Below are 25,245 nucleotides of genomic sequence, written 5' to 3'. Positions count from 1 at the left end.
CCTTATTCAAAGGAAATTATACGTAAATTTAAAGTGCAGAGGGCAAATGTATCTCTTGCCACATACATACTTTCTCCAGTGTGTATGGAGCAGATGCTCCCAAAGCTGGGGTACATTCCACAGATCATTTGTTTCCTGCCTGGGGAATTGGCTTTATCCCCTACTGGACTATGAACTCTGAGTGTAGTTTCCCCATGCTGGACACACTGCCTGGCACATAGTAGGTGCTCATATATTCGAATGCTTGTAGGATGAGTGAACCTTGACCTCACTCGGGTCTGGTTGCTTAGTGTTGCCCTTGCTATAGCAGGAAGTCCAGCTGTGGCATTTCTGAGGAGGGCTCAGAGGCCCTCCCCACCCCTCCCCCGACCCCCCACTGTGTCTAGGCACACATCGTGTCATTGCGGGATTGAGTTTTGTAACCTGTTGCCTTCAGTAGACTCCCCTCCCTAGGTGCCTTTCTCTGATCTTGTGCTAATGGTGAGCAACAGGGGAGGGTGACTCGATGGCACTCGGTGGGTTCCCACTGTATCTCGGGCACAGTGCTGCATTAAGATAGCCTCTGCCTGGGAGTGCTCACAGCTCAAGTTGTCGACTGAGCCCCAGGAACCCCCGAGACCCAAACCCAAGGAAAGAGCTGATCCGACTCCTACAGCTTTTTCTGTGCTATTCAGTAGCAAAGATATCACCAGTGGATAAGCATCAAAACCCTGAGGATTTATTTACGGTTATGTTTGCTGGTGGGTCAGGGAACTTTCCCAAGCCTAGCCCTTACCTTCTCTCTGCCAGCCGCCTGACAAACTGGAACTGTTGGGTGTGGCCTAGGAAAAACAAATGTGGGAGATTAGTATCTCTTCCCTGGTTTTTTGGCTTTTATTTTTAAAGATTTTTTGATGTGGACCATTTCTAAAGACTTTTTTGAATTTGTTACCATATTGCTTCTGTTTTATGTTTTGTTTTTTTTGGCCCTGAGGCATATGAGATCTTAGCTCCCAGACCAGGAATTGACCTGCACCCCCTGCATTGGAAGGTGAAGTCTTAACCACTAGACCACCAGGGAAGTCCCTCTGTTTCCTGTTTTAGTTATTTAAGCACTCACAGAATCTTTCCGGGCTGTGGAAATGACTGCTTTGCCACCCTTGGGGTTTTAACAGGGATCCCCTTTGATAATGCTTGGTCTTCCTGCTTGGCCACACGTGAATGACCCCGTGGAGGTGACAAGGAGGCCCTTTCCCATCTGCCTGGGGACATCCCATGGGGTGTGTGCTTCAGAGCATGCTGGGTGCCAGGCCCCCAGGGGAGGAGAGCCACTCAGGCCTGGGAACCTGGCCCTGCTTGGTGGAGAAGGCTAGTGCCAGGTGGTGACCTGAGCACCCAGGTGCTGGTGAGTGGCTGAGAAGTTATCTGTAGGCTCGTAGGTTGGGATGTTACACCAGCCTCTGTTCTCAGCAACTGCTGAGAATGTTGAAAGATGCACTTTCGGGTCCCCTTTGGCCCCATGACTCAACCTTCACCTTTGGTTTCTTATCCACTAAGGGAATGAATGCAAAACCTTTCCACCCTCAGAGCTGCCATCCAGACTGGCCGGTAACGTGAGTGCAGGGAAAAGGCTACTGATGGAATGTAGCTTTAGTGGTGGGAGAGCTGCACTTCTAGAAATGAGGGTGAGGCTGTATTCTCAGGTGTAGTCACATGAAATGCCACCAACCAAGGTGGTAGAACTTTCTAAGTCAGCTGCCTTAGTCAGAAGTAGGATAATTCAGAATTGTTCATTTTACATTTTTTTTTAAAAAGCATGCATATTACAGATTAAATGATACATCCTCTCAAGTGTTACCATCCCAATGATACCTACTGTAACCTCCCTAATTAAAATTCACCCCCTACCGTACACTCAATCCTCTTTCCCTAATATAGTTTTTATTCCACAATATTCTATAATCTAGTTCTTGTTCAGGCTTGTCGCCAAACTCCCAATAAAATACAACCCCACAAGAGCAGGGTTTCACTGCTGTATCTCCAGCACCTGGAATGATGCTGATGATATACAGTCAAGCCCTTAAATATCTTTGGCTGAATGACTGAATTCTCAAAACTTTCTGGACAATCCATTCATAATTTCTCCTCTTCAGTCTGTCTTTTCCTATGAGGATTATTCTTTCAGAAACACAAAAGCATACCCTACACTGTCCAAGCGGTTTTTTCCTTTCTACTTGGTAGTATTTCACATAGTTCTTGCCTTATCAGTATATACAGACCTGCTTTATCCTCCTTACTACCTGCCCAGAATTCCATTGTGTGTAAGTGCTATAATTTATCTGGTTACTCTCCTATCAAGGAAGGCTTTCCTGGTTTCTGACATTATCAGCAATCCTATAGATTAATGATGATGAACAGAATAGCTCATAGCTGAGCCCATGCGTCAGTCATTGTTCTAAGCACCATACAGGTACATGAACTCCTTTAATCATGGTGACAGCCTTATGAGGGAGATACTAGTATTGCCATTTTACAGATGAGAAAACACACAGAAGTTATCTACCCTAGGTCACAAAGCTGACCACAGACAAGGATTCAGCGCAGTGTGACTCAGAGTCCATATTCCTAACCGGTGCCTCAAACAGCCATTTAAAATGATGCACTTTTTATTGAACTTTCTATGGAATAAATTACTAGTAGAGTCATTAGGTCAAAGGGAACACATTTTAAATTGTGGTAGCAGGCAATGGGCACATCCCTACGGAGGCTGCCCCAAGTTTACGTCTTCGTGATTGATGGTGCATTTTGTACTGTTTCATCATCGCTAATCTAAATGATGGGGAAAAGGCATTTCATTTAAATTTGCATTTTAAAAAACTATAAGTGAAGTTGAATGTCTCTCCCTGGTTTTAAGTAACCTGTTTGTTTTGCCATGAACTTTCTGGTCACGCCCTCTGCTCTTGGTTTTACTGGGTTGTATTTTGTTTTTCATTGACTTCTATGCATTTCTACTGAGGAAATGAGCTCTTTGCCTATCTGGAATATTTGATATTTTTCCCAGTTTATCTTTGACTTTGTCTCTGGTATCTGTTCTGCAGGGCAAATATCTTTTAAAGTTTTGTGTAGTCAAAGTTGCCAACATTTTCCTTTTATAGGTTCTAGGTTTTGTGTCTGTATTGAGTCTTCCCCGTGCCAAGATTATAAAAAACAATTCCCTCATACTTTTTATCCTCAAATACTCTCATGGTTTTCAATGTTTTATATTTAGTCTTTGGTCCATCTCCAATGTATTTTTGTTTTAGGGGTAAGACAGTAATCAACTTTCGGTATTCTCTCTGAATGGCTAGTCACTTGTCTCAACACATTGATTGTAAGTGAAAAAAATCTATCTTGATTTGGACTGCAGTTTACTATATGATAATAGCATCCACTGGGAGTATTTCAGGATTATCTCATCACATAGATTTGTCTTTATGACCAATAGAAAACTTCTATAGCTCCACAGTAAGCAAATTTGGTAATGTTTGGGTAACCTCTCTGCTACCCACCCAATTCCTGTTACTTTTCAAAAACTTTCTGACTATTTTTGTAAGTTTTATTTTTCTGGGTGAACTTTAACTTTTTAATTTCCCAAGAAAATCCTGTTGGTCTTTATTAGGGTTGCATTAAATGTATAAATTTATTTAGGGAGATTGGACCCCTTAACTATTTCAAGTATGTCTTTCCATTATTCAAGCCTTTTCATGTCCCTCGAATGTGAACTTTTTAAATGTAGGTTTTACACATTTATTCTTATATACACTACTGGGAATGGCACCTTTTCCATTATTTTCGAATTAGTTATTTGCACAAAATATAGGAAAGCTATCAACTTTCTGGCTACTGATTTGGTAACTGGCCACCTTACTGAAATATCTCATGGTTTCTAATTGCCTCTTATTTCTTTAGAGAGATTTTAGGATTCCCTTCTCAGCAATTTTTTTTTAAATTGGGAAATATGACAATAAATTTTATCTTAGATATAACTGAATGTTGGCCCTTTCTGACTCATTTAAGATAACATGGGTAGCTGAGGTTTACCCTCCTTAGGAACCAATGCTTTTCCATTTTTTAAATTTTGTATTGAAATATAGTTGATTTACAATGTTGTGTTAGTTTCAGGTATACAGCAAAGTGATTCAGTTATACATATATATAAATATATATATTCCTTTTTTACATTCTCTTCCATTATAGGTTATTACAAGATACTGAGTGCAGTTCCTTGTGCTATACAGTAGGTCCTCATATCAGCCTTTTCTCTAAGTTTTGTGAAAGAGTATTGTTGTCTTAAATCATGTTATGTTTTATTTCTTATTAGAAGAAAACTCCATGTGCTACAGAAGAGTAAACTGGTGTAAGGAAAGGTGAAAACTCCTTAGCTCCAGAGGTCTGAGAAAGCTGGGTGAAGGATCTTGCAATAGAACTCTTAACTGGTTCACATTCATTGCATATAAAGGAAAAGGTTATCAGATCCTCCCAGGTATGCTCATGAGGCTATTGGTTTGTAATGTCCTACTGACCTGTTGCCATTACTTTGGGGTTTGTCTATATATATTAACTACGCAGTTAAGGAATGATATGGAGGCTCCTAAATTGGGGGTGGCAGAAATTTAGGGAAATAACAGTGGAGGCTGGATTAGAACTTAAATCCCAACCAGGAAAGCAGGACTTTCATATACAGCCTCCTTAATAACACACAGGCCCCTTTGGAATCATTGTGAGTTGAGAAGATTTGTGACATAGTCTCTAGGAGAGAGTAAGTAATTCAGTATGGAAATGTGTCAATTAACTGCGTGTAAGAACTTGGGGACTCTGGTCTCCCTTTTAATGAACTTTCTATCAGCACAGAATGAGCCCAGACATGCAAGAGAACAGAAAACCAATTAAGTCCAAATGAGTGTGCCACTTTCTGGAAGGCAGATTTTTTTTTTTTTTTTTTTTTGCTTTTTTTTTTGCTTTTTTTTTGTTTGTTTTTGTTTTTTTTTGTTTGTTTGGTTTTTTTTGCTTTTTTTTTGTTTGTTTTTTTTTTGCTTTTTTTTTGTTTTTTTTTGTTTTTTTTTTTTGCGGTACGCGGGCCTCTCACTGCTGTAGCCTCTCCCGCCGCGGAGCACAGGCTCCGGACGCGCAGGCCCAGTGCCATGGCTCACGGGCCCAGCCGCTCCGCGGCATGTGGGATCCTCCCGGACCAGGGCACGAACCCGCGTCCCCTGCATCGGCGGGCGGACCCCCAACCACTGCGCCACCAGGGAAGCCCGGCAGATTTTTTTAAAGCTTATAATTGCAATCTATATCTCATTATTGAATAGAAAATAATTAGTTCTTCAAGACTAAAAGCAAAGATAATTAGTCTTATTGTCCTTTGAATTCCAAAAACCCAGGGCAACAGAATCATGTATTTCTAGGCTGGACCTTTTACCCACTTAACACTGTAGATGACTTCATTTGATAAGATCCATCCTGCGGATTCTTCCAAGCCTGGAGGAGTAGACTGATCCTGACTGGTTTCTTATATATGTTAGAAATACATCCTTTCACCATTCATCATCCTGAACCTAATACCCCGCCAAAATATTGATCAGGAGTACCTATCTCAAGATTGTCCAGAGTGACTTTTGCTGATTTAAGATTGGAGAGTTTGGGGGTGGGGGAGTTTTATTAAGGAAAAAGCGGGTCAACTGAGAGTATTTAGAACAGATAATTCTGAACTAGAAAACTGGTCATTTATTCAGCAACCACACATTGAAAGTTTACTCTGTGCCAGGCATGGTGCAGGCATTGGAAGCACAGCAGTGAACATAACAAAAATGCTTGTTCCAATTAAAGTCCATCAGTTCAGTAGGGGCAATGGACCATAAGGGACCAGGACTATTTCAGATAGCAAACAGTGACATGGAGAAGAGAAATCAGGGTCCATGATAGTGACTGAGGTGGAAAGGGCAATCTGAAATAGGGTGATCAGAGAGAGCCTCTGAGGAAATGACATTGGCGTTGAGATCTGACCTACAAGCAATACACAACCATTTCAGATCTGGGGAACAGTGTTTCAGGCAAAAAGAAGAGCAGGTACAGAGACACTAAGATGGGAGTAGACTTATGCTTGAAGAGCAGAATACACAGCAGAAAAATAAAATCTTTTAAGTGAAAGGGACCATCAAAAGACAAATTATTTATAGACTATAGGGATATTCTGAAAGATTCATAGCAATAAACATAGTTGACCAAAAACATGAATATTAGAGTAGAAGGGGGTCATTTAAAGACTTTATCCAAGGAAAATGAGACAATGAAGACATGCTGCCCCAAATCTTCAAAGTAGCAAAACCCAAAGCTGATTATGGGGTGGTCATAACCTAGGTACCAAGGCTGGTCCTGGGAGCTTGCAAGCAGGTATGAAGGCAGGAGGTGTCCTTCAGCAAGCTTGGGAATTCCACACGTCAGGAGCCAGATGAGTGATGTTGGCTGTGGCTATTCAAACCACAGAGGAAGTGAGGGCCCTGGAGAGTGAGTCAAGGGGAAGGGCTGAGGACAGATGGGCATCCTGGGGTATGGGACGAAGGCGTGTCACTATTACCACATCAGAAAGCGGAGGAAGCTTTCCACTTGGGGCCACCCTGTGGCTTGTTCAACCATCTATAGATAACCTCAAACAAGAACTCCCAGATACAGTGTAACACAGCTCTCCTTCCTCTTTTCTTTACTGCTATTGCACTTGTCCCTACTCCATTCTTTCCCAACTGGGAGTGACGTTAAGGGAAGAGGAAGAGCTTGCAGGGGTTCCGTGGAGTGACCGGTCCAGAATTGTAATTTGAGTAACGCAGCACACATGACGAGAGAGATGGTGGCTTCTCCCCTTGTTTGCTTGAACATATCTGGAAGTGTTCATAGTTTCTAAAGTTTAGAATAGCAACCAGTCCAGTACTGGTGTAACCTGAAGGTCTTGCCTTCTCTCAGACCCTCGGTTTCTCCCATTTAAACAGTGAGAGAGGGGCTTCCTTGGTGGCGCAGTGGTTGAGAGTCCGCCTGCCGATGCAGGGGACACGGGTTCGTGCCCCGGTCCGGGAAGATCCCACGTGCCGCGGAGCGGCTGGGCCCGTGAGCGATGGCCGCTGAGCCTGCACGTCCGGAGCCTGTGCTCCGCAACGGGAGAGGCCACAACAGTGAGAGGCCCGCGTACCACAAAAAATATATATATATTATGCTGAGTGAAAGAAGTTAGACACAAAGAGTCGCATATTACATGATTCCATTTATACGAAAGACTCAGAATGGGTGAATACATGGAAACAGAAAGTAAATTAGTGGTTGCCAGGGGTGAGGGGGAGGAGAGAGTGGGAGTTACAGTTTAATGGGTGCATCGTTTCCGCTTTTGGGGTGATGAAAATGTTTTGGAAATAACTAGAGATGGTGGTTGCACAACACTGTGAATGTAATACTGTGAATGTATTAAATGGTGCTAAACTGTACATTTTAAAACTAGTTTATTCTATGTCATATGAATTTTACCTCAATTTTTTAAAATGTGGGGAGACAGGGAGGAAGCATCTGAAATTCTGTGTATATCCTATTTGGATACCTGGTCAGCAATAGCAAACAAAGTGAGTAAGCTATTTCAATTGACAAATACATCTTTCAGTGTTTTCTGCAAATAAAGTCCCTTGCCAGTGTAGGCAAGGTAATGAAGTGGGCAGGCTCATCCCATTGGTGGGCAATAGGACAGGAGTATACCTAAAAGGAGTGCTCAAGAATTGGCAGACCGCGGTCCGGATTAAACCAGATGTGTTTTCGTTTATCCCACACCAGACTCTTACTAATGGAGCCAGAAGTTAAAATTGAGGTTTCATAAAAATCCAGTGTTCCAGGTTTCCTAGGGAGTAAAGAATCTGACCATCTGGTGACCCTGGGCTCACATTACTACATGGTAAGGATCAGCCGGGGTGGACAGCAGGTGCCACCTTTAGACTGGCCATGGGTTCTTTCTCTCTCTCCTCCCTTTGTGTTACCTGCCAGGCAATTCACCCTCCTTCTTCCCCCTTCCCACACTGCCACATTTCACCTTTAGACCCTCTTTTGAAGACGTTGTTTGCAAAGTCTCCCATTAAGTCTCCAACTGAAATATAAAGCTGCCATGTGTAAGAAGAGGGCAAAAGTCCTCAGAGCAACAATCTGTTCTTGTACCCAAGAAGGGAGGTGCAGGTAAGAATCGTTTACTTGAGGAGGGATGAAGGCAAAGGGCAGATTCTGAGGTGCCACCAGGCTGGTGGCCGTACCCCAGGCTGAGGAAAGGGGTTGGCAGTAGTCAGAGATGGCTGAGCACAAAGCAGGTTTCCTCTCCCTTTGGCATTGCTACCTGTCCTGTGAATTTTGCAGCTTCCCCTGGGGCAGCCACCCTTCTCAGCCTGGGGTGGGCGGCTGGCCTTGGAATGCTGTCCCGCATGGCTGGCTCTTTAATATGCTTTGCCTCCTGGACTGCCTTACCACACAATTTTGGCTAAGGCTGGATTCCAAAAATCCCAGCTCTCAGAATCCTGGCAGGTGGTCATAATAGCACCTGTTGTTAGGTAAACTAGCACCTTTGGTGTCTAGCTTTTTTTTTTTTTTTTTTTTTTTTTTTGCGGTACGCGGGCCTCTCACTGTTGTGGCCTCTCCCGCTGTGGAGCACAGGCTCCGGACGCGCAGGCTCAGCGGCCATGGCTCACGGGCCCAGCTGCTGCGCGGCATGTGGGATCTTCCCGGACCGGGCACGAGCCCGCGTCCCCTGCATTGGCAGGCAGACTCTCAACCACTGCGCCACCAGGGAAGCTTTTTTTTTTTAAATCTTCTTTTTCTTTACCTAAGCACAATGTGGAAAGAACCAAAGAATTGAGACAGTCATCCCAGTCTCTGGAAGTTCAATTTTCCTCCGTGAAATGGAAAGGGACTACTCCAAACTCAGGAATAACCAATCAAGGGGTAGAAAAATGATGAAAAGTGACTCAGGATTTCTTGTGACTGTTACTGTTCCCACACAAAATTTCTAGGCTCTATAGCCTTTGTTAGAGTGGAATGAACTGTTTCCCTTAATGGCAAAAGTTCCAGATGCCAGCTAATGGCAGCTGTCCCAAAGCTCTAAGGGTGGCTATGACTTTTTTTTTTTTTTTTTTTTTTTTGCGGTACGCGGGCCTCTCACTGCTGTCTGTGGCCTCTCCCGCTGCGGAGCACAGGCTCCGGACGCGCAGGCTCAGCGGCCATGGCTCACGGGCCCAGCCGCCCCGCGGCATGTGGGATCCCCCTGGACCGGGGTACGAACCCGCGTCCCCTGCATCGGCAGGCGGACTCCCAACCACCGCGCCACCAGGGAAGCCCGGCTATGACTTTTTATTGGACTTGCTTTGCTCTCTTGATTTTGAGTAGGAATGTTTGGTTTCATCTCTGAGATATAGGGCGTTGCAGTAAACTTTAAAGAATACAAAATCTGAAATGCCTTTGCTGTGACCTGTAAGGTGCCAGATGAATTCAGTCTCCTTGAACTGTGTGGCTAGACTCTATAAGGAAAAAATGAGTTGTGATTTTGTAGATTTTAATGGGGAAGCAGCAGTGGCAAATGATGAGTGACCTTGGACAAGTCACTGCTTCTGGGAGTTTCTATTTTTTTTGTCTGTAAAATGCGATTTCAATTAGATAATCCATGCAAACAACCCAGCTCAGTGCCTGGCATAGAGTTGGTGCTCATTTGTTTGATGCTGTTATTGTCCTAGTGAAGTCTGAAAGTTGTGAGGCAAGAGCTGAGAGAGACGAGAATAAGTTCCTCGGACCCACTCAAATGTCAATGCCTCCTGTTAGAGTAGTTTGAAGCTGGAAACTACAAAAAAAGCTGAGTTGTGGGGGAAGACTGTTTCTTTTGGTTCACTGAGATCACTTCCTGGCCTAAATCTTCAGTGCTCACCTGCTACCTTGTGTCAGGCCCATTCTCCTGCATCCTTCCTGCAGACCTGGCTAAAGTTGCCTCCAATAAAAATGGTTCTTCCAGGTTCCCTGGAGGAGAGGATTTTGGACCTGGCAAGTTGTGATTCTGTTGATCTCTGAGACCTTCCTGACGGCTCAGAAAAGAAAGCAATGAGCAAGGCGTATCTGGCCAGCAGGAAATGTCTTTCACAGGAGAATGCTTAATTTCTAAGATGGGTGGTGTCACCTCTCCTGAGGTTCCCTCTTCTGTCTGGTTTATACTAGGGAGATGCAGTTACAAGAGTCCTTCGTAACCCTCGGTCTGCTTGGGCAGGGGGAGCTCTCTGGAGCCCCCTCCTCTGACTACCAGCTTATTTTGGGTCCAGAGGGCTTCTTGTAGGCTTCGTCAGTCAAAAAATTAAAGGGTAGTCCTTTCTCAAAATTGTCTGGGAAATGATTAACCTGTTTCCTTTGATCCTTTCTGCCTTGTGGGAGGACAGTCAAGTAGCAAGGGTAGAGAATGCATTCTACTATTCTCGACAATGTTCAGGTAAACAGTGGGAGAAATTCAGCTGCTAAAGTGGTCCAACCCTGGCTATTTGGAGGGCTGGAAACTGTGTGTGTGTGTGTGTTCTTTCTGTAAACATACAGCTATTGAGTAAAAATATACAGCCATTTCCTCTAACATTTTCTTTCCTTCTTTTTTTTTTTCAGGCCTGAATTTCCTGCTGCTATTCACAAAGATGCTTTTTATCTTTAACTTCTTGTTTTCCCCACTTCCAACTCCTGCACTGATCTGCATCCTGACCTTTGGAGCCGCCATATTCCTGTGGCTGATTAACAGACCTCACCCCGTGTTGCCTCTTGTTGATCTGAACAAGCAGTCGGTGGGACTCGAGGTAACTTACCCAGCACCTTTTTAGTTTGTCAAACTTGATCAAGCACAAACTAATTCAAGACCTGAGGATCACTAGTGAAGGAGACTTGGGGGCGGGGGTGTAGTATGGGAAAATAAGCCTTTTTGGTTAGCAAAACAACCCAAAATCTATAAGTCAAATTTTCTAGTCATGGCATATTTTCCTTTGTAATAAAAATGAAATCACAGCTTTTACTGGTTTTATGATGCCAGTAATCTAGATCTGGGGTTGGCAAACTACAGCCTGCAGGCAAAATCCACCCTTTTCTGTGTGAGTAGCAAGCTAAGAATGTTTTTTATATTTTTCAAGGGATATGTAAAAAAAATTAAAAAGAGTGATAGATCATATGTGTTCCACAAAGCCTAAAGCATTTACAAAGCCCTTTACAGAAAAAGTTTGCTGACCCACGATCTAGATGAGGGAGTCAGTACTTTGGGGACAGGAGAACATTTTCATCAAGACACCCAGTGTCTGAGAATAGTAAAGAAGTTATTGAGTTAAATACCAGCTTTGAGTTAATGTTCCCTCTTAAAACGACAGACATTGAACTGGGCTTTTCCCCTCAATTCCCTGACTTTGCAGCAAATCACACCGCCTCCTATATCTCTAAGCTAAGGGAAAGCTCCAAGAATTTTCTCTCATGATTTTTCATTCTTCAACCCTTTTCAGAGAAAAAAGCATTCCTGTTCCTTTGTAAAGCTAACCCCTTCTGATCTTTTTACAAACTCTGTTCTTCTACTCGGGAATCTTACTCCAAGTTCCCTCCACTCTCCGCCCACCTCCCTTTTATTTGGAAGATTTTTAGCAGCATCTTCCTGTCCTGCTGATCCTGCTGCTTCAGGCCACCATCTCTTTTCAATCCTCCCTTTTCCCCGGAGTCTTTAAGAGCGGACCATTTGTTGATTCCCTCTTCTGAACTTCAACTCACTGAGATCTGACCTTTATCACTACCATCTCCCCAGACTTCTCTGCATCACTCAGAATCTAACTTCTTAATTCAGTGATTCTTCAGCCTCTTCCTTTCAATTGACTTGACACTTCTTCTTTCCTAAAACTTCTACTTTTGCCTTTCATCGTATCCTTCAATGAGATTTCTTCCTAAGAAAGAAAGATTTCTTTCTTTGTCACTTAAGTTCTTTCCTCTCCTCATCTTACAGTGTCGGTCTCACCATCTCTTGATTCCTCTAAAGCAGGGGTTGGCAAACATGTTCTGTGAAGGCCAGACAGTGAAGAGTTTAGGCTTTGCAGACCACGTGGGTTGTGTTGCAACTACTCAACTCTGCCGTTATAGCGTGAAAGCACAGAAAATATGTAACTGAATGTGTATGACTGTGCTCCAATAAAATTTTATTTTAACAGTGACAAGCTATGTTTGGGCCCAGATTATAGTCTGCCAATCCCTGCTTTCAGTCCTCACTTCTTTTGAGAAAACCCCTCCTCTTCTATGACATGAATATGTACCTAAAAGTCTATGACGCCCAAATCTGACTTTCTACTTCTGACCTCGCCTGTGAGTCCCAGTCCATCTCAGTGACACTCAGGTACCTCAGGCTCCACACATCTTTGTACTGCATGTCTTCTCCCTTACACACACACACACACACACACACACACGCACACACACTCACGCATGCACCCTTTCCTGCTTCCCTTCCTGCTCTATCTCAGTTAAATGCATCTCTTCTTACCCAATTGCCTAAAGTTGAGTTGAATCATCTTTCATTCTTCCTTCTTCCTCAGTCCATCTATGTAAGTAGACAGCAAGACCCCATCTTTCTTTTCTAGAAAAAGAACTTCATTTCTTTTTCTTTTTTTTCGTTTTTTTGTTTTTTTGCGGTACGCGGGCCTCTCACTCTTGTGGCCTCTCCCGTTGCGGAGCACAGGCTCCGGACGTGCAGGCTCAGCGGCCATGGCTCACGGACCTAGCTGCTCCATGGCATGTGGGATCTTCCCGGACCGGGGCACAAACCCGTGTCCCCTGCATTGGCAGGCGGACTCTCAACCACTGCGCCACCAGGGAAGCCCAATTTTTTTCTTTTTCTTTTTTTTTTAATTTTTATTTTTTAATGGTTGTTTTTGGCTGCGTTGGGTCTTCGTTGGTGTGCACAGGCTTTCTCTAGTTGCAGCGAGCAGGGGCTACTCTTCGTTGTGATGCGCGGGCTTCTCATTGCGGTGGCATCTCTTGTTGAGGAGCACAGGCTCTAGGTGTGTGGGCTCAGTAGTTGTGGCATGCGGGCTCTAGGGCACAGGGTCAGTAGTTGTGGCGCATGGGCTTAGTTGCTACGTGGCATGTGGGATCTTCCCAGATCAGGGCTCGAACCCGTGGGCCCTGCATTGGCAGGCAGATTCTTAACCACTGCATCACCAGGGAAGTCCCAAAAGAACTATATTTCTGATGTCTTGACTTAATGTGACATCTGATGGAAATCTCCTGATGCTTCAGATTAAGTCAGATCTCTTGTTATAGCCTCATGGATTACCTGGTACTTTTATAGCCCTTATCTTGGTAGTCATTTCCAGTTTTGAATGCTTATTTAATTGATGCCTATGCTTCTCTAAACTAACTTGCATGGGGGTTGAACCATGCCTATAGCTCTTACTGCAGCTCCAGGATCTAAATCAGGGCCTGACCCTGTAGTTCCGCTGACATTTCTAGACAAATCCCTAGGTACTCCCTCTTTCTCAGATACCCTGTTCTCGAGCTGCCCACCAGAATCTTCAGTGTGCTTTCTTGCCTCTGTACCTGCTTTTTTTCATTTTAGTTGAAGTATAGTTGATTTATAATACTGTGTTAGTTTCAGGTGTCCAGTATAGTGTTTTTTGTTTTTTTTGTAGATGATATTCCATTATAGGTTATTGTAAGACACTGTATAACTCCCTGTGCTGTACAGTAAATCCTTGTTGCTTGCTCTGTGCCTTTATTCAGGCTATTCCTTCACTTTGAATTATCCTCCTTTCCCTCTGCTCTATGAAACCACATCATTTTGGTAAATGCTTACTTATCTTCAAAGTCTCTATTGAAATATTATTTCTTCTCTGTAGCCTTTCTACTTGATACAGAATTGTTCACTTCATTCATCTCCCAAAACAATTATTACAGCATGTACATCACAGTGTTATATTTGCATGTTTTTCCCTTCTCACCCTACCCCAGCTCCAAAAACTCTCGTTTATGGGGTGCTCATGGGCAGTAATTTTGTCTTAACTCACTTTGCATCTACAGTAGTTGCCCAGTGACTGGAACATAGTATGCATTTGATAGATGTTTAAACTTAACGTGATTTTTTAAAAATGATATAACTATAATATTATCTCTTTTGTGTGTGTGTGTGTGTGTGTGTGCACGCATGTGTGTGTATGCCTAGGGAGGTGGGGGGAGATTGCCAAAAACATAACTGTGACAATCTCTGGATTTCTCTGATATGAAGACACCACAATTTTGAGATTTAAAACATTGATTGATTGAGTACTAAAAGGGTCATCGCTGTGACCTCAATAGTCAGTGTTTATGTTCTTTTCAGTTCAATCCATAAGGGTTTGGAAAGGGTGGGGAAAGACTCAGTCTTAACCTAAACTTGGTCTTGTGTCTTAGGGAGGAGCACGGAGAGGTCCTTGCCAGGACAATGGCCTAATACGTTACTACTTCTCAGATGCCAAGACGATGTATGAAGTTTTCCAAAGAGGAATTGCTGTGTCTGGTAAGCGTGGACATCTCACTTTGCCTGTAAGACCAAGGTGGGGTCCTGCTCCATACCTCTCCTTCCCAGTCTCACTTCTAAAACTCTAGCTGTTTAAATGTGGTGGTCCAAGAAGAATCACAAATACAGCGTGGAGGGGACGTGAGCACAGTATCAGGATGGGTGCTGTAAACTGTCTAGTAGGACAGACTTGGGTTTGAAACCCAGTTCTTCTATTTCCAGCTGTGCGACTTTACATAAACCACTTTGCCTCTCTGAATCTGTTTCTCACTTAACACAAGGAGAACTTCCTGGCCAAGTTGTTGTTAAAGAGTTAACAGTAGGAAAGTATTTTGATTAATTCACTAGTACATTATATTTGTTTAGGAACATGCTTTTCATAAATGCAATTCCCTGCATTATAGAATCTGAGCCAGAATTAGTATTCAGGCCTCCTGACTTCTTACCTTGCCCTTGGCCTCAGTGCCATACTGCTGGCCCATGCTGCTGCCCATAGTATCACAGAAGGTAATTATCTTTTGGACTTTCTTAGAAACATCATCACATGACCTTTGGTAGGGTCATTTGGAAAATATCAAGGCTCAGTAATTCTATCTTGTATCATCGAACATGATGCTAGGTACACTAGTTTCCTTTCAAAATCAACTGGCTGATAACTCTCCCTATAACTTTTTTCTTTTGGGTGATACTCAGTCCAGGCAGAGGTTTACCTCTGTGACTTCTTCTCATTCCTTCCCTTCTGCCTTTTAATTATGACTACGACAATATTTAATAGTCGAGTGCTAACCAGCCTATCATATTGCACGGATATCATCTACTTTATCTTCCCTACATTACAGGGATTAGTTGCTGTCACCCCATTTTAATTTATTTTTATTTTTAAAATATTTATTTGTTTGTTTGTTTGTTTTGGCTGTGTCTCATCTTAGTCGCAACATCATTTGTTTGGGTTTGGTTTCTTTTGGCTGCGTTGGGTCTTTGCTGCTGCGCGTGGGCTTTCTCTAGTTGCGGCGAGTGGGGGCTACTCTTTGTTGTGGTGCACGGGCTTCTCATTGTAGTGGCTTCTCTTGTTGCGGAGCACAGGCTGTAGGCATGCAGGCTTCAGTAGTTGTGGCACATGGGCTCCGTAGTTGTGGCGCACGGACTAAGTAGTTGTGGCGCAGGGGCGTAGTTGCTCCGTGGCATGTGGGATCTTCCTGGACCAGGGATGGAATCCGTGTCCCCTGCATCGGCAGGCGGATTCTTAACCACTGTGCCACCAGGCAAGTCCCTCACCCCCATTCTTTAAAGCAAGGAAACAGAGACTCTGAGATTCGGGAACATTTCAAAGGAGACAGAGCTAGAAAATGTTGACACTGATACTGAAATCTACATCTGTCTGTCTGGCTAGATTATTCTAGTTTACGTCAGCTCTTAAGTGTTTTATAAAAGTTGTTGCACCTCCAGACAATGAAAGGTTTTTGTAAAGGAAACTTCTATCTGAAGTCTCTAAAGGGGACTGTACTTACTATTTCTGGCTCCAAATTAGTACTGATTTAGACTTCCAGGCAAATAACAAACACAAACCAATGCAACCATTAGTTTTATTTATATGACAACTTAAGATAGTATACAGCTAATACAGTAGAGTTTCCTTTGGGATTTTCCATTTTTTTAAGTTTTCTTCACTGAGCATGTGTTGTTATTGTAACTAGAAACAAGTCATTGAGCATGTAATATGTGACACATAACACTGCTTCATTTAGAAATTTTATTTCAATACTCAATTAAAACTAAACAGATCAAGTTAAAATGGCTTCTCATGTAAGTAGGCTTGAAAAATCCAACCTGGCTATTTCCATAGGAAAATGACATGTCTGTTTACAACTGGGATTGAATACATCAGCCCTAACCTCTATCTTTAACCCCTAGCCAGTAGATGATCCATGTTGAGAATCACCTGCAGATAATGTTTAAAATATAGATCCTCTGGCTCCACCTTGTTGTTTTTTTTAATTTAATTTAATTTATTTATTTTTGGCTGTGTTGGGTGTTCGTTGCTGAGCGTGGGCTTTCTCTAGTTGGGGCGAGCAGGGGCTACTCTTCGTTGCACAGGCTTCTCATTACGGTGGCTTCTCTTGTTGTGGAGCACGGGCTGTAGGCACGCGGGCTTCAGTAGTTGTGGCACGCAGGCTCAGTAGATGTGGCACACGGACTTAGTTGCTCCGCAACATGTGAGATCTTCCTGGACCAGGGATCGGACCCGTGTCCCCTGCATTGGCAGGCGGATTCTCAACCACTGTGCCACCAGAGAAGCCCTCCACTGTGTTTTACTGAATTAGAATTCCAGATAGTTTGACCTAAGAATATGAGTTTTTAACAAAGCTTTCCAGGGGTTCTGCATGCCGGAGTTTCAGCTCTACCCAGCTTTGGGACCCAGTTTTGCTGAGAAGTTGTTAATGGGTGGATTCTTTTTAGATGGCCACATCTTAGAACAGAAGATCTAAGTTGCTTAAGTTAATCAAAGGCTAGGCTGTTGCCTGGTCAGGACTTTGGCTAATCAGACTGAAGCTGATTAGGGCACAGAGTTTAATGAAACCCCAGTTGGGTGCCCCTTTGGGCCAGTTAGTTGACTTGTTCCTTGGTCATGGGCCTCTGCTAGTATTTTCATCAACAGGGAAGTGCTAAGGAGATGCAGTATAGTTTTTCCCACCTTCATCAGCTCTGCCACTTACTGAGTGAGCTTGAAGCTGTCTAGCCCTTCATGATTCTTGGTACCATGGGGAGAACAGTAGTTATTGGGAAGACCCAATGAGTTAAAATGCCTAGCACAGAGTAAGCTAGGTACCATACCTGGTACTTATCACTGGTGATTAATGTCAGTACAAACAATCCCGTTGGTGGAGCACCAGTGGCACACACTCTAGGCTGGAGCAGTGGCTGTGAACTCTAAACAGGACTTGCCTGGCTTCAGGGAAAGTCTCAGTCTGAGACTCGACTTCTTGAGCGTTCATGCAGCTGTTTCAGCAGAAAGAAAAAGAACTAATGTTTCCTGTGGACAGTCTCCACATTCTTTTTTTTTTTTTTAAATATCTCTTTAATCAGAGTGGCTATCTCTTTCCTGCTTTCTTTCCTTTTTCCTCTGTCACTTAGTCTGGAAGTTCACTTATTTACCTCTGAATTCCTAGTAACCTTCTCTTTGAATGCTTCCTCTTGGCTAGACCAGAATTCCTCTTGGCAATTTGGCTAAATCCTCTATGTAAAATTTCCTTCTCTTCTGCTTTTCTATTTATAACTCAGTCTCATTCTGGCTTAGATGTGGGGTCTTTTCGGCCAGTTAGAGTTGTTCCTTAGCCTAACAAATACCATGACTTTCGTGGCTTCTGTGGCTGCAATTACTATTTACTCTAGTAAGTGGATGTTCCCAGACTTATTGTAATTTTAAATAAGGCTGAGTAGTTTCAATGCTCAGAAGTGTAATTCTTCTGTTGTCAAATGTAAGACAATAAATGTAAGTTGTAAAAATATTGATGGCCAATGTGTGTGTACATGTGTGCTCCTGTATGTACTCATATGTGTGTGTGTTCTTGCAGTTCTTTATGAGTCTCAGTATCTCAGAAGACACGCTCATACAAACCGGCAAAGTACATTACCAGATAAAACTTAACAAATGAGGGAAAAGGTCCCACTTTAATAGCTGTTAAAGAAACCTAGGCTAAAGCAATAACTTTCTAAAAATTTTTTTATTTTATTCATTTATTTATTTTTGGCTGCTTTGGGTCTTAGTTGTGGCCCACGGGCTCTTTTCGTTGTGGCGCGTGGGCTCTCTAGTTGTGGCACACGGGCTTAGTTGCCCCACAGCATGTGGGATCTTAGTTCTCTGACCAGGGATCGAACCCACGTCCCCTGCATTGCAGGACAGATTCTTTACCACTGCACCTCCAGGGAAGTCCCTAAAGCAATAACTTTTAAAAGCTATTTAACCAGAAGACATATTAAAAAGAGACTATTTAGTGTCTATGACTTGATATATTGCTGGTTGGAGAGAAGCAAATTGTCACAGCTGCTTCACCAAGCAATGTGGTGCCAGGTATCAAAAACCTGAGCCGTCTGACCAACCATCCTCACTCCCAGCTGCTGCCACCCTTCCCAACACAGTTATTTCGTTTAAAATACTCTATTCTAAGAAAAATTTCTAACTTTGAAATGATCAGCTGGAAAATATGCATCATACCATTACCATTACCAAGATTGAGGCGTCAATCTTGGAAACAATCTCAATGCCCATAATGAGATAAATTCAGCTATACAGTAGAACCCTTCATTACTTGGCCACTGAAATCTCTACAGAGAAGAAATAATAACAGGGGAATATTTATATCAAATGGGGGAAGGAAGCAGGATACCAAAATATACATGTGGAATGAATATAACGCTGTAGAACTATCAAAGGAAGTATGAAAGAAAATATCAGCCTTAATAATGGTGTTTATGTGATGAGATTATTGATGACTTGTATTTTGATTTTTTTCTAAATTTTTATGAACATATATTTCTTTCATTGTAGGGAAGCTCAATCCAAGCTTATCCAATATAGTCTATTAGTGTTTACTTGTGGGCTTTTGTTTGTTCACGTCATGTGGGCTAGTCCATACTCACGGCTTTCCCCAAATGCCTGTTACCATGGAGGTCACACATTCCAACATGGAACCACCCTTGTTTTGTAGCATTTCCCAAGTGTTTCAAATGTAGTTTGCAAGGCTCCCTCTGCCTTTGAGAACTGAGTACTTACTGTGTTTGAATTTCCTTGGCACATAAGAGAAGCTCGCATCTTTACTGGATTTATCCTTTGTGTCTTGTCTCTTCCTAACCTTCTTTAACCTTCTCTGGTCCAAGAATTTGCAACCGGAGCTGATTTTCATTTAATGTTATGTTTTTAGACAATGGGCCTTGCTTGGGATATAGAAAACCAAACCAGCCCTACAGATGGCTGTCCTACAAACAGGTAAGTCAGGCCCATGATTTTGGATAAATTCTTTTGCTTGTGTGGTATCTTGAGCTAATATGATCTCTTTTGGGTCTTGACTGCTTTTTTTTCTCTCTCTTTACCTCTCTCACTTGTAGGTGTCTGATCGAGCAGAGTACCTGGGGTCCTGTCTCTTGCAGAAAGGATATAAGCCATCACAAGAATACTTTGTTGGCATCTTTGCTCAGAATAGGCCAGAGGTAACCATGCTGAAATTAACTCAAGGAAATGAGTCAGGGCTAAGTCTAAAGACTTTAAACCCTACCCCAAATCCAGCACTCTGACACTTGCTGATGACTTATCAAAGCTGTGTAAAGACCTCAGATTCTTTAAATATTGTTCCACTTAAAAGTTACATTGCAGGACCTCTTTAATCCTGGTTGAATGTCTAGTGCTATTTGCTAGGTGACTGGACTTCTCTTACATGTCTCCCATTATGTATCATTTTAAGTCAGTCTGTTGTATGAAGAAAATAAGGAAGCTATGAAGGACTGGCAAGTAAGAGCTTGAGGATGATGTGGAAAGGGATGAGTTTGTACTAGAATTGGAACTTGCACATTGTACGTGAACTAGCAACCAAGGCATCCATTGCTACTGAGACCAGCTGTAGCCATCTTTCCACAGTGAGTTGAAAACAGACTTTAGACATTAAGATGATTGGAATTAAGCTTATCTTCAAGTTCAAGTTAAGTCATTAGACCCAATATCCTCAGAGAAAGCCTTTGTATGTTTCAGAAGAGTTGGATGACATGTGCTCACCCGAGCCAGTTGCTTAACTAAAAATCCAAGAGGGCCCTGGCTGCACTTTTAGGTGCATCTACATACTTCATCTTCATTACACCGAGCCTCAGTAAGAAGAGATATCCTTGACTCTAGCTCAGGAACTTAACACCAAACCTAGTATCTTAACCTACTAGGGCTTCCATAACAAAATACCACAGACTGGTGACTTAAACAACAGAAATTAATTTTCTCACAGTCCTGGAGCTTGGAAGTTCAAGATCAAGGTGTCAGCAGGTTTGGTTTCTTCTGAGGCCTCTCTTCTTGGCTTGCAGACGGCTGCCTTCTTGCTGTGTCCTCACATGACCTTTTCTCTGCCATCCCCTGTGTTTCTTTCTCTTCTTATAAGGACAACAGTTATATTGGATCAGGGCCCCATCCTTATGACCTCATTTAACCTTAGTTACCTCCTTAAAGGAGCTATCTACAAAAACAATTGCAATGGGGTTAGGGCTTCAACATGAATTTTAGGGGGAACACAGTTCAGTTCATAATGCCTAGACTGACCTTCAACATCCACCATTAGCAGATTCCGGCCCACCTTTCCAATTCATTTCCTGTCACTTTTTATGCTTTCTGATGTGTACTTAGTGATGTCATGTGGTCCTATCTTTGTTCATTCACTTCCTTCTTCCTTGAATACTTTCTCTGCCTCCATCTCCATGACCAAATCCTACCTGTCCTTCAAAGCCCTGCCCAATTTCCATCACTTTTCCCAAAGCAGTCCCAGATAGCCTACCCCACCCCTGAGTGTGACTCCACCTCGACTCCCTAATGCTTTCCATAACACTTATGGATAGAACTTATTACACTCTCCCTTTGTTTTATAGTTGTTTCTGCACCTATCTTATCTTCTTTATTTAATTATATTTTATAGCATCAGCCATGGCAGTCCCTAAGGCATCACAAAAAAGGTGATTTTTTTTTAAACCAGAGCCACCAAATAAGCATTTGTTGACTAAATGACTGAATTAGTACATTTCCTTTTCAAAGCATAAGCTATTCCTTATTTGAACTTCTCTCCATACAGTGGGTCATCTCTGAGTTTGCTTGTTACACGTACTCCATGGTAGCTGTCCCCCTGTATGACACCTTGGGAGAAGAGGCCGTCATATACATTGTCAACAAGGGTAAAACTTTGCTATTACAGTTTTTTTAACGTCTTTATTGGAGTATAATTGCTTTACAATGGTGTGTTAGTTTCTGCTGTATAACAAAGTGAATGAGCTATATGTATACATATATCCCCATATCTCCTCCCTCTTGTGTCTCCCTCCCACCCTCCCTATCCCACCCCTCTAGGTGGTCACAAAGCACTGAGCTGACCTCCCTGTGCGATGCGGCTGCTTCCCACTAGCTATCTATTTTACGTTTGGTAGTGTACATATGTCCATGCCACTCTCTCACTTCGTCCCAGCTTACCCTTCCCCCTCCCCATGTCCTCAAGTCCATTCTCTACATCTGCGTCTTTATTCCTGTTGCTATTACATTTTAACTTGATTCTTTCTTGATGCTGAGTAATTCCTCATTATCTGCTTTTGTTAACAGACTTAGAATGCTGTGACCAGAAAAATGCTCAAGTCTCTCTTGTCCTGTAGTACCTATGATATAATTTAGAGGGAAGTTACAAAAAGCCCATGAGGCAGGGATATAATGAGATAGAAGGTTCAATGAAACGCTTCAAGGTAGTGTAGTATGACAATATAGTTTAGCAATAAGACTATTTTTGCTGGCCACCCTGGATGAAAGGCCACAGAGTTAGTGAATAACTTTTTAATTGACTGTATCACTATGAAACTACTAGTTTAATTTCCTATTCTTATAAATCAAAGTCAGTATAGCTCACCAACATGTACCAATGTCCATGCTGAGTCTGTGGACCAAATTACCACTGTTAGAGAAACACGTTCAAGTTCAATGGGCAAATAAGACATATACTAGATGTTACTTTCTGTCCCAGAACTAGTAGATTAAGTGAGTAGATCCATTTGAACTATAGACATAATCAGAAGGTTTCTATTTGTGTAAACAAGTATCAAAGCAAATGCTAACATTAAAAATCATAAATGCTTGTCTGCTAAAATCCCACTTGCCTCCTCCTTTGCCTTCTAATTCCTCCTCCCCTCTCCCCTAGGTAAAACACACTGGCAGGACCATATCTACATGATTCATACACGTTGTCCATATTCTTAAGCAGAAGGAATTTTGTGGCTCCTCTAGAAACTATAAACTGTTAAGCACATGCAAGGAAATTAAGTGATTCTGTTTCAGTTAAGCTTATTTATTATCAGTGGAATGTTTCCGATTTTATACATTACAAATCTGGTTTACAGACATCATCTCCTTTGGGGACCCAGTAGCTTTGAAATTTTCAAGAATCTCTTCCTCTTTGCAAGACAATCTGGTACACAGCAAAGCAGGAGGGTAACCCCCTGCCTTATTTCTGCTTTCAGCTGATATCGCCACGGTGATCTGTGATACACCCCAAAAGGCATTGGCCCTGATTAGGAATGTGGAAAAAGGCCTCACCCCAGGCCTGAAATTGATCATCCTCATGGATCCCTTTGAGGACGACCTGAAGAAGAGAGGGGAGAAATGTGGAGTTGAGATCTTATCCCTGCTTGATGCTGAGGTATGGGTCTGAAAGTCAGCTCACAGCTGGAAGGCTCGTCTGATGCTGTGGGCAACTTGCAGGACTTCTATACAAGGGAGCAAGCTGTTGTTCTCCAGGGTGGAAGGAGAAGAGTAAATTACACTCATGCTGTGAAGCTTTGGGAATCATTTCCCCAAGACCACTCAGAAACCATGCCAGTGGGTGAGGAAGGTCTGTGGTCAGTGTGCACAGACTTCCAAGTAGAGGATTTATAAATGCAGAGGCTAGGGGGCAGTTAAAGATAGGATCCTGGAGCCAGGCTTCCTAGGTTCACGTTCCAGCTCCACATCCATTAGTTAGGTGACCTTGGGCCAGTTGCTCCACATCTTCCTTTCCCCCTCTGTAAAATGAGGATGAAATAGTTCTTACCTCACAGAGGAGTTGTAAAGAGTTATATGAGAGAATATAAAGTGCTCAGGACAGTAATATAAAGTGTAGTAAGCCTTGAAATGTTAACTGTTCATTTTATTCAAAACGATTTAGCAGTGGTCCTAGAAGACTGAACCATAGGAGTCTGATGAGAAGTTTGCACATTTGGGATCGGCCCTCTTGAGTTGATATTCTAGAGAAAACTTATACTCTACCCCAAGGCTTCCATTGTACCTGAATGTTGCCTTCTGGGCCTGATCCAGGTTGGAATTTTGGTTGTATTCCCACAGAGGTGTTCTCAAGCAAAAGGGAAAGGGAGGGCTGTATTTGTCCTAAGTCTTCCCAACTCAACTAATGTCTTTCTTTCTTGGTTTCCTGTTCATGCAGAATTTAGGCAAAGAGAACTTCAAAAAACCCGTGGTAAGTTTTCTTCTGCCCAAATTTGAGTCTTTCCATATTCAACTTTCAAAGCTCACGGTAGACTAAGCCCTTGTGCTTTCTCCTCCAGCCTCCTGCACCAGAAGATCTGAGCATCATTTGCTTCACCAGTGGGACCACAGGTCAGTGCCCAGAAAGTTGCCCCAGAGGCCCCTGGTCAGCCAAAAACATGGCTTGAGCCACTGACCACTAGTGGGCTGGTAAAAATACCCTACAATAAGCCCTATTCATAGGGGCTTATAATCTAAGATTTCTGAGTACAGATGCCTGCATAGAGAAACCTATGCATAAGCAAATAAATGTCACTGAACACAGTGGGAGGTGTTTACATGCTATGGAATTCAGGGCTCTTAAAGGTGGCATCGGCAAGTCAACTTTCTCCCCCAGCCCAGACTCTCTCAAGTTGACATCACTGGAGTGGTTTCACTCAATCAAGATAGCCCAGTGGTAGTTCTACACAGATCACTCCGTGTCCTCTTTCTCCCCTGTATGTAGTTACCTAGCTATTAGAACTCAATAAATTTTAACGTGATCCACGATGATCTAGAAGTTATATCCATTCCACTGTGCCCGGTTTATAAAGTGATGGCTAGGTAATGTTGTTAGATCTGAAGTCTTCAACATGAAAACAGCACGGGGAGGGGGGCGGGTTACTTGGGATTTTCTCTTTGACTGTGTTGCTGTCGGTGACTGTGGCTATGCCCTGTGTGGTAGCACAAGGCTAAGGCTGCAGTCAGAAGTAGAATCTCTGGAGGCATCAGTCATTCATAAGCCGAGTCATACACTGTTCATAAAAAAAAACACAGTGACAGGAGGAGCTCTCGGCTCCCTGGAACAGAACCAATCGCATGTAGCTTCTCATTGCAATGCCAAAGGCTACCTATTAGCCATTTAACAGGTCTTTCCACCTCTTGTTTCCTACAGGTGACCCCAAAGGAGCCATGTTAACCCATGAAAATATCGTTTCAAATGCTGCTGCTTTTCTCAAATGTGTGGAGGTCAGTGGTCAATTGAAAAGGAGGCCCTCGTTAAAATGGGAATCTGTCATAAGATTTTAAAGTTAGAGGAGGCAGAGGGGGAAGAAACAGGTTGAAGGCCTGAGTGTGGACAAATACTGGTGCATCTTTGTCTAGAGTTTTGCTCTTTTAGGGTCACTGCAGATCTCTGCACTCGGTGCAGTTAGGGCACCCCTTAGAGTTGCACAGTGCACACCTGTACAACTGTATGCAGCGGTCCTAGAAAGAAGAAGTGTTTAAATCTTCTTTGGAAGAGAAAGTTGGCATTAATCCAATGTTGTCTCCTTTCCATTTCCTGATCCATAGTATACTTTTGAGCCCAGTTCTGAGGACGTGACCATATCCTACCTCCCCTTGGCTCATATGTTTGAGAGGGTTGTACAGGTAAGGATCCTATATTCCTAGCAGGTATGTGAAAAGAGGGTCC

The 25,245-nt window shown here is 42.9% G+C and overlaps 1 protein-coding gene across 4 annotated transcripts in view; it reads left to right on the top strand.

Moving 5' to 3' along the window:
- The window catches only part of ACSL5 (acyl-CoA synthetase long chain family member 5), a 44,824-nt gene that overhangs the window by 7,520 nt on the left and 12,059 nt on the right, over positions 1-25,245 (top strand). For 3 of the 4 annotated variants that reach the window (XM_081240467.1, XM_081240468.1, XM_081240470.1), the window contains exons 2-11: positions 10,657-10,841; positions 14,452-14,557; positions 19,477-19,541; positions 19,661-19,762; positions 21,373-21,472; positions 22,796-22,974; positions 23,752-23,784; positions 23,873-23,924; positions 24,727-24,800; positions 25,125-25,202. In XM_081240467.1, coding sequence (XP_081096593.1) covers positions 10,686-10,841; positions 14,452-14,557; positions 19,477-19,541; positions 19,661-19,762; positions 21,373-21,472; positions 22,796-22,974; positions 23,752-23,784; positions 23,873-23,924; positions 24,727-24,800; positions 25,125-25,202 — 945 coding nt within the window. In that variant the 5' untranslated portion in view covers positions 10,657-10,685. Of the gene's footprint in view, positions 1-7,646; positions 7,940-10,656; positions 10,842-14,451; positions 14,558-19,476; positions 19,542-19,660; positions 19,763-21,372; positions 21,473-22,795; positions 22,975-23,751; positions 23,785-23,872; positions 23,925-24,726; positions 24,801-25,124; positions 25,203-25,245 lie in introns of those variants that run through there. The other variant, XM_081240469.1, reaches the window with a different exon arrangement.

Source organism: Mesoplodon bidens (genome assembly GCF_964165515.1).
Source record: "Mesoplodon bidens genome assembly, chromosome: 1".
Lineage (NCBI taxonomy): Eukaryota > Metazoa > Chordata > Mammalia > Artiodactyla > Ziphiidae > Mesoplodon > Mesoplodon bidens.
This window is presented reverse-complemented; position numbering and strand designations above follow the sequence as displayed.